This window comes from Scyliorhinus canicula, chromosome 2 (assembly GCF_902713615.1).
Source record: "Scyliorhinus canicula chromosome 2, sScyCan1.1, whole genome shotgun sequence".
Lineage (NCBI taxonomy): Eukaryota > Metazoa > Chordata > Chondrichthyes > Carcharhiniformes > Scyliorhinidae > Scyliorhinus > Scyliorhinus canicula.
In genome coordinates this window covers 48,731,045-48,747,433 of record NC_052147.1, presented here as the reverse complement: position 1 = coordinate 48,747,433, position 16,389 = coordinate 48,731,045, and the positions used below count along the sequence as shown (strand labels likewise).

The window sequence follows — 16,389 nt, the reverse complement described above, 5'->3', positions numbered from 1 at the left end:
TCCCAAAAAAACAGGCATTTCAGAAGTGTTAGGAGAGATGGTACATCAGAAAGAGGTGAATTCCTTTCATGAGCCCACCATATGTAAAAATTATTTTTAATAGTAGCATATTTGGCATTCAAGTAAAGTACTTTCTTGATTCCTGGTCTTGGCCAGATTCTTGGTCTTTCCTAATGTAACTATTGCATTCACTGAAGTCTAAATGATAGCCTTGTACACAATCTGTTTATTGTATAAATACTACTGTGAAAAATCTGTGCCAATGAAGCACATTTAAAAAGCACATTTGAAATTATGTCCTTGGCTAGGGTGCAGTTAAAAATAGAGCATTTTAGAATTGAGCTGTGCATACCCTAATTTAGTTCCGTGCTTTGGCTAGACAGCTGGTTCGTAATGCAGAACGAGGTCAGCAGCACGGGTTCTATTCCCTTACCGGCTGTGGTTATTCATGAAGGGCCCGCCTCACTCTCTGTCCCTCGTCTGAGGGTTGGTTATCCTTGGGATAAATAACCACCAGACAGCTCTCCCCCTCGAAGGGGAAAGCAGCCTATGGTCATCTGGGACTATGGCGATTTTACCTTGTACCCCAATTTGTAATAAAGCTGTATAAATGCATCTGTGTGTCCCTGCATCTCAGTTCACATTAAATAATGCAATGGGTCTGCGTGCTTCCATGTGTTAATTTGTGGTGTGTCTGAAGTCTACAAATGTGTAAGAGACTCTTGTATCCTTCTGTTGTGCACCAGAATCTGCTTGTGTCTGTTTAACTTTAATTTGCATATACTATCTCCATTAGTTGTAGGAATAGTCCCCAATGGTGTGTTTAAGAGCAATTCCTGAGAGTAAATACATTTGTCCATACAGAAATATGCCCAGCACTGTTACGTACAGTGTTCTTAAGATGGAGTTCATTTTACACTGTATCCGACCAGGATTATTACTAACTTCATTGTGGGTGCTTAACAATGGCTACCAAAAGTGGGAAATTTTCATTCCTTAGCATTGATCCCTCATACATTAATGGAAATTTCATTTATTACAATTTTCAAGTTTGAGCAATTGGACCCCGGACTGCTTTTGTCCTTTTTCTCCAATGAGTTTTGAATATTATCTGTGCCCAGTAAAGAGCTTTCAAATGGAGCCCCTGTTGTTTGCAAATAGTATTATATCTGAAAATTAAGCCTCCTTTGAAATTTGACTATACTTCTGTACTTGATCTTGGATAGGGCTTTGATCACATTCAGAAGTATCCCAAGTAGACTATGCCTAAATAAACACTGCTGCAAATCAGCATAAGACTGTTACAACATGAGAATTTCTGGAACCTGTGTCTGGAACCTATTTAAACACGTAGTACAAAAGTGGAAAACTAATTTGTACGGTTTTTAAAATTAATTCCGTGACTGACAGTATCATGCCGTTTTCTTCAAATCTTGCTGGGTGGCTATGAATTGACCATCTTGTGATTTGCAATATAATTTATGCAGATTTTAGATTCACATATGAGGAATGCAATCCATACCAAGTAAACAAAGCATGATTCGTTCTAAAAATGTTATCAGAGCTACAGCCGAAATTTCACGTGCTTCGAGAATAATTGTATTCTTGCCAACCTAAACCCACTTGCCAACACTTGGAATTTCCTTCCGAAACCCCCAACTTATCTTCCCTCCTTCAAGGCATTCTGTGTCATTAATAACAAGCCTGTCAAGCACCTTGGAACATTTTACTGTATGAAAGATGCGATATAAATGCAAGTTGTATCGTTTGCATTTTTAAAAAGTATATTTTTATTCACCATATTCGCCATACAAAAAAGAAACCGAATAACCCCAACAATATAAAGCATAAAACAGAAAAGAAAGCAATCCGCCCCCATTCCCCCCCCCCCCCTTAGCATTTAACAGCAACCAACTCCCGAAAGTGCACAGTAAACGAACCCCAGGAACTCAAACTTCACCTTCTTCAGGGTCAAAAACTTCAGCAGGTCCCCCGTCACAGATGGAGAAACTGGCCTCCCAACCCAACTTGATCTGCCTACGAGCAATCAGTGAGGCGAAGGCTAAAACGTCAGCTCTTGCGCCCGCCTGCAACTCGAGCCGGTCCAACACCCCGAAAATGGCTTCCAGGGCGCACGTTCCACATCTGTATGCAACCCAACGAGATTGTTATCAATACCTCCCACTAATACCTTTCCAGCTTTGGGCAGGACCAAAACATGTGAACATGGTTTCCAGGGCTCCTCTCGCATTGTTCACAAACATCAACCACCCCCTCAAACAGCCGGCTCACCTTTGATTTTATGAGGTGCACCCTATACACGGCCTTCAACTGTTTCAACCCCAGCCTCGCACACGAGGTTGAAGCATTTAGCCTCTGCAACACCTCACATCACAGTTCCATCACCCCCTACCTGTTCTTCCTCCCACTTCGCCTTAATCCCCTCCATAGACACCCTGTCCTCCTCCAGGATCCTCCCCCGCTGACAGTACCGCCTCCAGCAACGAAGAGACCAGCGCTTTCGGGAAGATTGGGAAAACTTTCCTTGCAAGATCTCGAACCTGCAGATATCTAAATCCTTCCCCCTGCGCTAATCCATACTTCTCTCCCAGCTCACGAATCGTCCCCCAAGAAACAGATCCTTCATTTCCTTAATCCCCCTCTCCCATCTCCAAAACTTCGCATCCATCTTCCCCGGCTCAAACCCATGATTCCCCCTAATTGGCATCGCCCCTGACCCAGCTCCAAACTTGAAATGTTGCCTAAAATGCCTCCAGATCTTCAAAGTGGCCACCACCACTTGTCCCTTGAATTGTAGGTCACCCTCTGTTTCACCGGGGTAGACCACACCAATCCTCACACCGTTGCTGATGAGTGCAGCCTTCACCCTACCGAAGACCGCCCGCTTTCTCGTCAGCTCCATAGTTAAGTCCTGGTATAAATGAATGCCAATTCCTTCCCACTTCACCTCATTCCTTTGCTTTGCCCAACTTGGGACCTACTCCTTAACATGGAATTTGTGGAAACAAATTATGACTGCCCTTGGCAGCTCGTTTGCCTTCGGCTTGGCCTGGGTGACCGATGAGCCCTGTCTAGCTGATACTGGAAGGGTCTTCCCCCTCCCCCAACAACTCCACCAACATCTTCACAAAGTACTCAGTTGGCCTTCCACCCCCTCTGGCAAGCCCACTTTTTCTCAAATCATGCTGCCTCAACCTATTCTCCAGGTCCTCCACCTTGGCTCTGAGTCCCATGGCAGCTCCTCATCCATCAGGTGGACTGGTCACTGTGCTGTGACAGAGCTTTCTCAACCCCCTTCAACTTCTTTCCCTGCTCCCACACCTCAGCCAATGTCTTCAACACTGGTGCCTTCACCGGGGCTATCGCCTCCTCCACCAACACCTTCATCGCAGCCATCATCTCCTTACGCATCACCTCCATGTGCTTAGCGAACTGTCTCTCAAACTCTCCAGCTATCGCCTCGGTCAGTGTTTTCCCTGTGAAGGTGCAGCCCCACCTAGCGATCCAAGCCTCCGCCATCTTTCCAGTTGCTGGTCTGGCCCGTTCACTGGATGGCGATCTTTCTTTCGCTCGCCCCCTTCTTCCCAGTGGCTTTTTTCTGGGTCTTTGACATTCCCCATCTTCCTTGTATCTTCCTGCACCAATATATTCAAAAATGTCCCCGGAACAGGGTATTAAACTGCAATAACTAGAGCCTCCAGCAGGACCTACCCAATGTGCGACTTCCACCTACATGTCACCACCGGAAGTCCATATTGTTTGCATTTCATAGAACAAAATACCTACAGTGTAGAATGAGGCCATTCAGCTTATCAAGTGTGCCCCGACCCTCAGAAAGAGCACTCCACATGCCCTGCAATTCCTCCCTATCCCCATATCCTCTGGACACTAAGGGCAATTTAGCCTGGCCACCTAACCTGCACATCTTTGGACTATGTGAGGAAACACATCACCTGTAGAAAACCCATGCAGGTACTGGGAGAAGGTGCAGACTTCACCTAGGCAGTCACCCAAGGTCGGAATTGAACCCGGGTCCCTGGCACTGTGACGCAGCAGGACTGTCCATTGTGCCATGGTGCTGCCCACAGCAACCATAACATTCTGTACGATGGAAATTAAATGACAGTCTAACATGTTGCATCAAAATGTGTTGCATTTTGCTGTGAAATTGGCTGCACACCAAGTGGGACATGTTTACTGTCTAGTCATGTAATGCTATGGAGTTGGAACATCTTGCATCTGAGGTGTATACTACAAAATTGTATACGATCAGCTCAATAATTTTGCATCTAAATTCTTTTTTACCCCACTGAGAAGAATGTTTTTTCCTTAATGTACCCAAGATTAAAGTATACCTGATATGCCCTTGCTGTCACTGGAAAATGCTGTCCTGTTTTATTTGGGCCATCTTATCAGTGCTAAAGTTGTAATATGCCTGCTGATTCTCGCATCACAAGGACTCAATGACGTCTGCAATCAAGCTGATTACCATTTGAGCCCAGTGCAGAGGCATACCAGTAGGCTATTTTCCCTTGAAATTCTATTCTAGTTCACTGGAACCTTTTACTGTTCTTCGTTTTCCCTTTCCATTTTATTTTCTCGTTTAAATTTGATCATTAATGCAAAGCACGTGATGGATTTTGTGGCAATGGTGCTGCAAAGCTTAATTAAGTCGAGAGAGAATTCTTGGCAACGTAAGAAAGTTGGACAAAAACTTCAAATAATGAATAAAAGGAATTTCAATCATGGGAAGGTAAAATATAAGTAATCTGGTATTCTTTGAACTAATGTAACTTGTGGAGGAAGTTTATTACAGTATATGAATGCTTAGTTTGACCTTGCTTTCAAAACGCCTGCAAACATTAAGTTAATGTTTATTTGGGGGCATAAAAACATGAACTGCTGTTTTTTGTGTACTTTGGCAAAGCAGAATTTGGAACAGTGTGAGGTCCTGTTATTGTTTCCGTGTTCTGATGAATCCAGCATTTTGTGCAATCTTGAATGTGCAGTGCATTTTAATAGAGTAGGTAGAATATAGTTTAGTTTCCACCCAATCAGTATGCATCCTTAAGTTGTTGGAAACATGCAGCAATTTTGCGCCCTCATAGAAAACAATTGAAATGACTTGTACATGGCTTTGGCAAAACATGAGATAACAGACGTAGTATTTGTTTCTGATAACATTACTGGAAATATTTTTTAAAGTTCACAAATGCATAGCCATTATCTTTTGTCCCTTTCATTTAAGTTAGAAAAAACATTGAGGGTCAATTTGCCACCAGGCATAAAACTGGTGCTTGGGTTTGGCTGCCCATTTCATCAATTTCCATTTTAATTTCCATTGGATTCAAGTTAGCATCCTTTTTGTTTTGTATTTGTTGTAAACTCACCGACCGCTAAACCTACTTTTAATAGAATAAAGGAATAGATAGGAGAAAATTATTTATATATGAAAATACAGGATGGAATGATTTTAAAAATAATTCAAACTGAGATTTTTAGTTTCACCAGACACTTAGTGTTTTTGAGAACCACTATTCCAGTACGTTGTAACATGTATGGTTTTATTATTCAAACAGCAATATAATTTTATTGTGTATGATGAGAACAAAGCTTGTATTATGCTTAATAATCTGCATACTACATGAAAGAAGAATCTGCAGTTGATTTTCTTTTAGTGGATGTGCAGATGTGCGAGGAAATTGTGTAGACATTGTCTTAAATGTGGTTCAGACATTTCTTATTGAGACACTTTAGTTGAGCTGGGATTGAATGTTTTCTGATGTATTGCTGAGATAGCTGTACTGCAGGTTGTGCATTTCCAAAATATCACTAGGGATAAGTAAATTCCTATTACATTTATTGTTACTGGGCATTTTTAAAAAAACAATAAATATATCTTGCTTTTCGATTGGTTTAGAGCAAAAGTGAGCGCAAGCTCTCGAGCGGAGAGAGAGTGTTGTGTCCATGATCCAATTTTGACCTTAAAAACAGGTTTAAATATGTACTGATTTCATTTTTTCTGTACTTTCAATTCACACAATGCAATATTTATTTGACCCACTATTTATTTGACCCATTCTGACTCTGACTTTTAAATTTGAATGTTCCTATAATATTATTTGGAAATCTGCTTATTGGAAAATGGGAAGAAATTAGGCCTTAAATTTACTGTCTAAAATGTCATTTTTTTTTCAGATGATACTGACTGTGTACTTGAGCAACAATGAACAGGGTTTAACGGAAGTCCCCATAACCCCAGAAACAACATGTCGAGATGTTATTGAATTCTGCAAAGAACCTGGTGAGATTGGTTGCCACTTAGCTGAGGTGTGGCGTGGAAATGGTAGGTGTTTCACTCATTTACCATTATCAGGTATATATCATTCTATAACAATGTTTTGTCTAACCATGCCCATATGTTCTGGGCATGCCCGGCACTGGAGGAGTTCTGGAAGGGGGTGGCGAGGACGGTGTCTAGGGTGGTAGGATCCAGGGTCAAGCCAGGCTGGGGACTTGTGATTTTTGGGGTTGGGGTGGAGCCGGGAGTGCAGGAGGTGAAAGAGGCCGGTGTTCTGGCCTTTGCGTCCCTAGTAGCCCGGCGAAGGATTTTGCTACAATGGAAGGATGCGAGGCCCCCAAGCGTGGAGACCTGGATCAATGACATGGCGGGTTTTATTAAGCTAGAGAAGGTCAAATTCACCTTGAGAGGATCGGTACAAAGATTCTTTAGGCGGTGGCAACCTTTCCTCGACTTTCTGGCTCAACGAAAGGGTACTGGGACAGTAGCAGCAGCAACCTTATTTTATTTTAAAGTTCTGTTGGGGGGGTGGGGGGGATATGATACGCGTTGAGGTGGTCTGGGGGGTGTTACAGTTGTTATGGGTTATTTTTTTGCATTTCATTGTTATATTTTGTTTTTTCTGTAAAAAAAAATGCAATAAAAATTATTTTTTAAAAAATAGAATGTTTTGTCTGTACAGACCAAAAAAGACCATCAGCCAATATGTGCTCACCACCATTCTTTGGTTAATTTCAGGTCCATACGCTAACCATCCCTCTTCTCCCATCTCCTAAAGGATAGCAACCAACTCATGAATTTTCTGTTTGCAAATTTCTCTCTTTTTAAAAATAATTTTATTGAGGCATTTCTTTGGCATTGTAACAGCAGCAAAATCAACAATGTACATAACAAGGAAAATATAAACATAGTGCAGATACGCCTCCCTCCCCCACAGGTCCTACCATTGCTTACCCCCCCCCCCCCCCAATCTATGCTAACCTAGCCCCCCCCCCCCCCTTCTGCTAACGATTAATTCTCTGCGAGGAAGTCGACGAATGGCTGCCACCTCCGGGCGAACCCTGACAGAGACCCTCTCATGGCGAACTTAATTTTCTCCAGGCAGAGGAAGCCAGCCATGTCTGAAAGCCAGGTCTCCGATTTCGGTGGCATGGAGTCCCTCCATGCTAATAATATGCACATCCGGGCTACCAGGGAAGCAAAGGCCAGAACGTCCGCCTCTTTCTCCTCCTGGATTCCCGGATCCTGCGACACCCCAAAGATTGCCACCTCTGGACTCATTGCCACCCTCATATTTAATACTGTGGACATGGCGTAGGCAAACCCCTGCCAATATCCCCTCAGATGCCCCCCCCCCCAGGGACACTTCGCAAACATATCCTCCACCCCAAAGAATCTGCTCATCCGGGCCTGGTGAACGACCTTAAATTGAATCAAGCTGAGCCTGGCACATGTTGCGGTCGCGTTGACCCTACCCAACACATCCGCCCAGAGGCCCTCTATCTCCCCCCCCCAGCTCCTCCTCCCACTTTTGCTTCAGCTCCTCGGTCTGCTTCTCCTCCAAACCCATAAGCTCTTTATATATGTCCGAGATGCTCCCCTCTCCTATCCATCCTTTAGAGACCACCCTATCCTGAATCCCCCTTAACGGCAGGAGTGGGAAGGTTGGTACCTGCTTCCGCAAAAAGTCCCGTACCTGTAAATATCAGAATTCATTTCCCCCCCGCCAATGCAAACTTCTCCTCCAGCGCCCTCATACTCGGGAAGCTTCCTTCTATGAACAAGTCCCCCATCCTCTCAATCACCACTCTCAGCCAAATTCGGAACCCCCCCCGTCCATCCTCCCCAGGGCAAACCGATGGTTATGGCAGATTGAGGACCACACCGATGCCCCCTCTGCTCCCCCGGTCCAGCCCCATGAGGCCCTCAAAATAATTGCCAGCGGCTCTATCGCCAGCGCAAACAGCAGTGGGGAGAGGGGGCATCCCTGTCTCATCCCCCAGTGCAGCCTGAAATAGTCCGAAGTCGTCCTGTTTGTCCGTACACTAGCAACCGGAGCCCAGTACAGCAACCTAACCCAGTCAACAAAAAGCCCCTTCCAAACCCGAACCGCTCCAGCACCTCCCATAAGTAATCCCACTCGACCCGGTCAAAGGCTTTCTCCGTGTCCATCGCGACCACCACCTCAACTTCCCTACCTTCCGGGGGCATCATGATCACGTTTAGCAACCTTCTTACATTGGCCACCAGCTGCCTGCCCTTAATGAACCAAGTCTTAACCTCCACAATAACATCCAGTGCACAGTCCTCAATCCTGGAGGACAGAAGTTTGGCATCTACGTTCAGCAAGGAAATCGGCCTGTAAGACCCACATAGCTCTAGGTCCTTGTCCCTTTTCAGAATGAGCGAGATCATGGCCCGTGACATTGTCTGGGGCAGAGCTCCTCTTTCCTTAGCCTCGTTCAAGACCTTCATCAGCACCGGCCTCAATATTCCAGAGAACTTTTTATAGAATTCGGCTGGATACCCGTCCGGGGCCTTGCTTGAATGCATGGCCTTCAGACCCTCCACTATCTCCTCCAGCCCGATCGGGGCCCCTGGCCCTTCTACCAGCTCTCCATTCACCTTTGGGAAAGTCAGCCTGTCCAAAAAGTGCCTCATCCCCTCCAGCCCAGCAGGGGGTTCCGACCTGTACAACCTGCTATAAAAATCCGGAAAGGTCCTGCTCACCCCTGCCGAGTCCCCAATTAAGTTCCCATCTCTACTGATAACTTTCCCTATTTCTCTAGTTGCCTTCCTCTTTCTGAGCTGCTGTGCAAGCATCCTGCTGGCCTTCTACCCGTGCTCGTAAATCTCCCCCTTCACCTTATTGAGTTCATTGCCCTCCCGGTGGTTAACAAACCAAATTCCGCCTGTAGCCTCCGGCGTTCCCTTAAAAGCCCTGCCTCTGAAGCCTCTGCATACCTCCTATTCACTTGTAGAATCTCTTTTACCAGTTGGTCCGTTTCTGCCCTATCCGTCCTGTCCCTGTGTGCCCAGATCGAGATCAGCTCTCCTCTCACCACTGCCTTCAGCGCTTCCCAGACCACCGCTGCTGAGACCTCCCCGTATCATTAAGCTGCAGGTAGTTCAGCATGCACTTCCTCAGCCTCACACACTGCTTCGTCCGCCAATAGCCTTATATCCAACTTCCATTGCGTGCGTTGCTTTCTATCCATACTAACCTGCAGGTCCACCCAGTGCGGAGCATGGTCTGAGATAGTAATCGCCGAATACCCCACATCCACCACCTCCACCAATAGGGCCCCACCCACGACAAAGAAATCTATCCGGGAATACACCTTGTGTATGTGGGAGTAACAGGCCTGGATTAATAACCGTATTAAAATCCCCTCCCATAATCAGCCTGTGCGAATCCAGGTCTGGAATCTTCCCTAGCACCCTCTTTTTCAAATCCCCATCATCCCAATTTAGCGCATATACATTGACCAGCACTACCTTCATTCCCTGCACTTGCCACTAACCATGAGATATCGACCTCCCACAACCAAGACTATTCTCCCCACCTCAAATGCCACCCGCTTGTTAATCAGAATCGCAACTCCTCTTGTCTTTGTATCCAGCCCCGAGTGGAAAGCCTGACTAATCCAACCTTTCCTCAACCTGACCTGATCCACTACTTTAAGGTGTGTCTCCTGCAGCATTACTATGTCCGCCTTTAGTCCCCTCGGGTGCGCAAACACACGTGCCCTCTTTACCGGCCCATTTAGCCCCCAGACATTCCAGGTGACCAGCCTAGTTGGGGGCAAAATGCCCCCCCCCAAACCCGGCGATCAGCCAACCCCTTTCTTGGGCCGCCTCCAGTCCATGCGCCGCGCCTCCTCCAGCCCGCCCCATGGCGGCCCCCGACCCCCTCTGTGACCTTCCATGAAGTCCCTCCCACGTCAGCAGAACCAATCCCCCCCCCAAAGCAGCACTACTCTAAAACCCAACCCATCTAATGAACTAAGCATATACACCCCCCCACTGTTCTTCCGTGAGCTAGCTCACCCAGCTAGCTTGGTGGCCCCCGGCGCCAAGAAGTCTCTCACTTATTGTTCCCTCACTCCCCTCCCCCCACCCATGTAAACAAATTCCCTCGTCCAGCAATCCCCAAACGAACACCCAGCAGCAAGAAAACACAAAAACAAAAGCATCACCCACCGAAACTCAGACAGGCATGTATCCATTGCACAAAAGTGTACATCAATAAAAACACACAAGATAAAACACAAAAGGGACATTGCCAACATCTACTGAGAAAAAGAACCAAAATTTTTTTAAAAATAGATTTCCCCCCCCCCCCCCGCCTTTTCCCCCTAAGCAAAGCTCCAAAAAACAGACACAAAACAATATGAGACGGCATAACCAATTTAACGACAGGGAAACAAAACCCACCAAAAACCGAAGGGGATGAAAAACCCCCCACAGAAATAGAGAAATAAAAGGGCCCAATATAGGCCAACAAGTTGTCTCTAAGTCCGAAAGTTCTCAGACTCCCACCAGTCCTTTTTTCCCCGCAAAGTTCAGTGCCTCATCGGGCGACTCAAAATAGTGATGTTGCTCCTCATGCGTGACCCAAAGATGCGCCGGATACAGCAGACCGAACTTCACCTGCTTCTTAAAAGAAAATAACCGTGACTTGGTTAAAGCCTGCCCTCTTCCTCGCCACCTCCATGCTCGGGCCCTGGTACAGCAGCAGGATGCTGTTGTCCCACTTGCAACTCCGCGTGCGCTTGGCCCACCGAAGAATGCATTCCTTGTCCATGAACCTGTGGAAACTCACCACCATTGCCCTCGGAGGGTCCCCTGCCCACGGCTTCCTAGCAAGCGCCCGGCATGCCCTGTCCACCTCCAATGTCGGGGGAATGCCCCCTTCCCCAGCAGCTTTTCGAACATAGCCGCCACGTATGCCCCAGCATCTGCTCCCTCACCTCCCTCTGGGAGCACGCCAATTCTTAGGCTCTGCCGACGGGACCGGTTCTCAAGGTCCTCCACCTTCTCCAAGAGCCTTTTCTGCTGTTCACGAACCATCCCCACCTCCAGCTCCACTGCTGTTTGATGCTCCTCTTGTTCAAACAGCACCTTCTCCACTTTCTGAATCGCCCGGTCCTGGGCGTCCAGTCTGCTCTCTAGCCGATCAGTTGATTCTTTGATCGGGTCCAAGCATTCCCGCTTCTGCCTGGCAAAGCCATCCTGAATGGCCTGCATCACTAGGTCCGTTGGATGCTGCACTGCCACCCCAGGGGTCCGGCCCTCTGCCATACTGTCTCCCGTTGCAGCTTCAACACAACTCGTTACTGAAGTCTTGTTTCGGACCTTCCGTGCACTTCTGGTCCTTTTCTCCATACACCGATGCGTGGAAAAAGTGCACAATTGCCTCAGCCTTCGAATTTGCCATTTAAAACCGGAAAAAAGTCTGACCAGAGCGGGAGCCACCAGATATGTGACTTGCCCCTCCATAGCCGCCATCGGAAGTAAACAAATTTATCTCTTAATCATGTGAGTGATTGACAAGTTCCAGCAGGACCCAGATCCCAAACTCCATGATCCTTCCAGAGAAGACAAGCAAAAAGCGATCTTGGATTGAGTCACCGAAAACTCTAATGCGAATAAAATGGGCCATAATCTGAACCTGAACCATTATACGCCCATTGGGATTCTCGTAGGAAGTGCAGTTAACTTTCTAAAAATAGAAGACTGAGAGGGAGCCTGATTGTATTTTTGATTACGGAGGGATTTGATATAATAGATGTAGTGTAAATGATTTTACTTGGGCAGTGATACTGGTGTCAAGAAAAAAGGAACCATAAAAATCAGATAATCACCAATAAGCAAATGGGGAACCTAGGAGAAACTTCTTGAAGAGTGGTTGAAATCTGTGTAATTGAGCCAAGTAACAAAGATGGGTGTATTTAAGGAGAAGCTGGATAAATACATGAAAGGGAAAGGGCAAGAAGCAAAAAGGGATAGGGTGAGATGAAGTAGGATGGATGGAGGCTCGTGTGGATCACAAACACTGGCATGAACCATTTAGACTGAATGGCCTGATTCTATGTCTGTAATTCTGTCATTTTTGTTTAGAATTCTTTATTTTTCCATATATCTTAATAGTCTCATTTGATAGGAACATAGGAACAGGAGTAGGCTATTCAGCCCGTTGAGCCTGCTCCACCAATCCGTACAATCATGGCTGATCATCTACTTCAGTACCTTTTTCCCCACACTATCCCCATAAACCAAAATGCTGCAAGGGCTGGAGGGATTCTGTTTCCACTACTTCTCCAGGTTCCTTTGCCATAGGTTAATCATCATAAAGTTCCTCCTTGGCCTAGAGTAGCCCCAAATTGTGGCTGTTTTTTTCATTAGACATATAACCTATTTGATAAACATAATATTAACCACCACGTGAAAGTTTCCCTCCAAGCTGCACACCATCCTGACTTTGAAATATAATGCTCTTCCTTCACTGTCGCCGGATCAAAATCCTAAAATTCCCTTCCTAACAATATTTTGGTGTTCCTACAACAAGTGGACTGCAGCTGTTCAAGAAGGCAGCTCACTACCACTCTCGAAGGCAATTGGGGATGGGCAATGAATGCTGGCCTAACCAACGAGTCCCCGATCTCATGAATACATTTTTAAAATCATCACAGCATAGATGTTCCACCTCTGACATTTTCTCTTTACTTTTATCTTATTTACAAAGCCTACTAAAAATAATTAGGCATGTTATTACTTTTTTTCCAGTATGTTTGTCAGTATGTTTAAATCTAGTAACTTGTGAAATAGCACACCGAAATTCAAATGACTAGTGTTTGCAATGAACAAAGAAAATGACTGGAATGAGGAAGTGGTTGGCTAAAAGCAACTACGTTGTACCATTTTTAACAGGAAGAATAAATTAAAATGAGCTTGGATTTGAGGAGGAATAAAGATAAATAAATTGTTCTCTCCGGTAGACATGATAAAATGACCTGAGCAGGTCTTATATATGCAATTAGATGGCTGGAGTGGGATTTTTTTCATTTCTTACCCATCACACACGTGATATTATGTAATTTGGCGATCAAACTTGGCTGTGTGGAAATAATACGCACTGGAAGGGAATATGTTTGAATGAAACTGTTTACGATATATGTATAAATGATGTGGATGAGGGAAATAAATGTAACATTTCCAAGTTTACTCATGGCACAAAACTGGGCGGGAGGAGGATGCAAGTCGGCTTAAAGGGAATTTAGGCAAGTTGAGTGAGTGAGCAAACACATGGCAGATGCAGTACACCGCAGCTAAATGTGAAGTTATACACTTTGTTAGTGTGGAAAAACTGAAAGTTAGTGTGAAAACTGAAAGAAAGGGTGTTATATAAATGGTGTTATATTGAGAATTGTGGATATACAAAGTCAATGAAGGTAGGGAGGTGAACTCAGAAAGCAATTAGGAAGGCAAATGATATGTTGGCTTTCATTGCAAGAGGACTTGAGTTCAGAAGTAGAGATGTCTTACTGCAGTTATACAGGGCCTTGGTGAGACCACACCTGGAGTATTGTGTGAAGTTTTGTTCTCCAAACGTAATAAAGGATATACTTGCAATAGAGGGAGTGCAGCAGAGGCTGATATCAGGGTTGACGAGACTGTTCTATGAGGAGAGACTGGTTTCGCCAGGCCTGTACTCACTAGAGTTTAGAAGGATGAGAGGAGATCTGATTGAAATGTATAAAATTCTATCGGGGCTGGACAGACTAGATGAGGGAGAATGCTTTTCCTGGTTGGGGAATGGAGAACCAGGTGATAGTCTCAAGATATGGGTAGACCATTTAGGACTGAGATGAGGAAACATTTCTTCACTCAAAGGATAACGCAACCTGTAGAATTCTTCACCGCAAAAGGCTGTGGAGGCCAAGTCACTGAATGTATTCAAGAAAGAGAGATTTTTTAAGATTTTAATGGCATCCAGGGGTATGAAGAGAAAGCAGGAATATGGCATTGAAATTGTGGATCAGCCATTATATTGAACGGCAGAGTAGGCTCAAAGTGTTGAATGGCCTGCTCCTCCTAGTTTCTATGTTGCCCATTCATATAACAAGGTTTCCATTTTTCTCCCCGATCATCTGAAGGTGGTAGGGAATATGATCCTGTGATTCCAACAGTCCTCTGGTACTTAGCTATATGGCGCATCTTCCTTTGGCAGTAGGGTTTTACAGATAAACCTATCAACTTGGATTCTGCTGAGGGGCACCCACTTTTTGGCAGAGGCATTTTGAATTGCAGTTAGTAACATGAATTCTGGATGATTTACTCTATCTCCATTTTAATTCAGTGATGGTGAAAGTAATTCATTGCTCTAGTTGAGATCAGATAATTTGATCATGGGTTTAAACTGGAACCTAGTTTATGTGCCTCAGTACTATACTGTGAGTGAATTTATTTAAAACATCAACTAGAAATGTGCCAATTGGACTATTTGCATATAGACATGGTTTTTAAAATGTAAAAATGATGGAAACCAGAAATTCTTGACAGTAGGCAAGAAAGTGGTTCGTGCTGAGCAGATGAAGTAAAAACAAGGTGGCGTTGGTGCAAGGTGATTTGGATTATAAATTAACTACCATTTAGATTGACAATTTATCTAAATCTAAAATGGCAGTGTTAAGTCCATCTCCGGTTTTGTTTTGTCTGATTTATGATAGTTTGGAATAGCAAATTGACATCAGTTTCTCTGATAAGTCTACCTAAATTTCCCGATTTACATTGGACACTGCAACCCTGGCAAGGAAATGACCAATATCTTGATATGGAACCCTCAACCTTTTTTTTTCTATACAATAGAATCATTGTATGATGCGATACATATTAGATAATGGGGTTTTCCTAAGAGATTCTCCTGAATGTTGCTTATCTTTCCATTTTTCTGTCTGACCCATCCACACAGGGTAACCTTGATAGTTATCTGGAGAGACGAGAACCAGGGATTTAAAAATAAGGGGTCTACCATTTAAGATGTGGATGAAGAGAAAATTGTTTCTCTCAAAAGGGTCGATAGTATGTGGAATTCTCTTCCCCAGAAAGCGATGGCGAAAGCAAAGGGCTGAATGGCCTACTTCTGCACCTAAATTCCTATGTGGATCTGGATTCACTTGTGACCAGTTATGAATTGGAAATGGTTGTCGCTTCTGTAGGCCCTTTTAGTTAGCTCATCTGTAGGTATTTTTTATCAGTTTTCCCAGAAATTCAATACCAACTTATTTAAGTTTCCCCAAAATTTGGCATTGTAATTTAACTGACACAATTACATTTTCCCCATTTTTGTGTTTCATATTTCTCAAACAGGTATACAATTTTGAATGCTCAATTATATTTTTGAATTTTTTTCAAAATGTCTTTGTAAAATGGAAATAGTGTTTTTTTTAAATATGAATTTAGAGTATCCAATTCTTTTCTTCCCCCAATTAAGGGGCAATTTATCTTGGCCAATTCACTTGCCATGTACATCTTTTTGCTTTTTGGGTTGTGGGGGTGAGGCCCACGCAGACATTGGGAGAAAGTGCAAACTCTGCACGGATAGTGACCCGGGGCTAGGGTTGAACCCGGATTCTTGGGGCTGTGAGGCAGCAGTGCTAACCGCTGCGCCACTGTGCTGCCCTGTGGAAATAGTGTTTAATTGATGTGTGGTCTTATAATCTACACAGTATAAGAAATTTTCATGGTAACAGCCTTTTATTAATAATTGTTGCATTTTTACCTGAGTTTTAACAAACTCTTTCAGTGTTAACTTAAGGAACCTAGCTTAGACCGAGCTACCCACGTAGAAACATCCACATGAAACAGCATCTAATCTCAGCCAGTCCCCCAACACAATATAACACAATTTCTGTCTATTTGGTCCACTTATTTGCTCCATTGGCAGATGAGTTTCCATTCCACTGCCTTCCAACCCTTCCCAATCAAATTTATATTGTAAGAAAACCCAACCCAAACTGAAATACTTGGGATCTTAACATTGTCTTTTTTATCTTTTGCATTCT

The 16,389-nt window shown here is 44.4% G+C and overlaps 1 protein-coding gene across 1 annotated transcript in view; it reads left to right on the top strand.

Annotated features, from left to right (window-relative positions):
* Positions 1 to 4,571: 4,571 nt before the first annotated feature.
* ppp1r13bb (protein phosphatase 1, regulatory subunit 13Bb) overlaps positions 4,572 to 16,389 on the top strand; it is a 125,769-nt gene continuing 113,951 nt past the window's right edge. The window contains 2 exon segments of the mRNA XM_038777831.1: positions 4,572 to 4,774; positions 6,220 to 6,367. Of these exon segments, the coding sequence (XP_038633759.1) occupies positions 4,655 to 4,774; positions 6,220 to 6,367 (268 nt within the window). The 5' untranslated portion in view covers positions 4,572 to 4,654.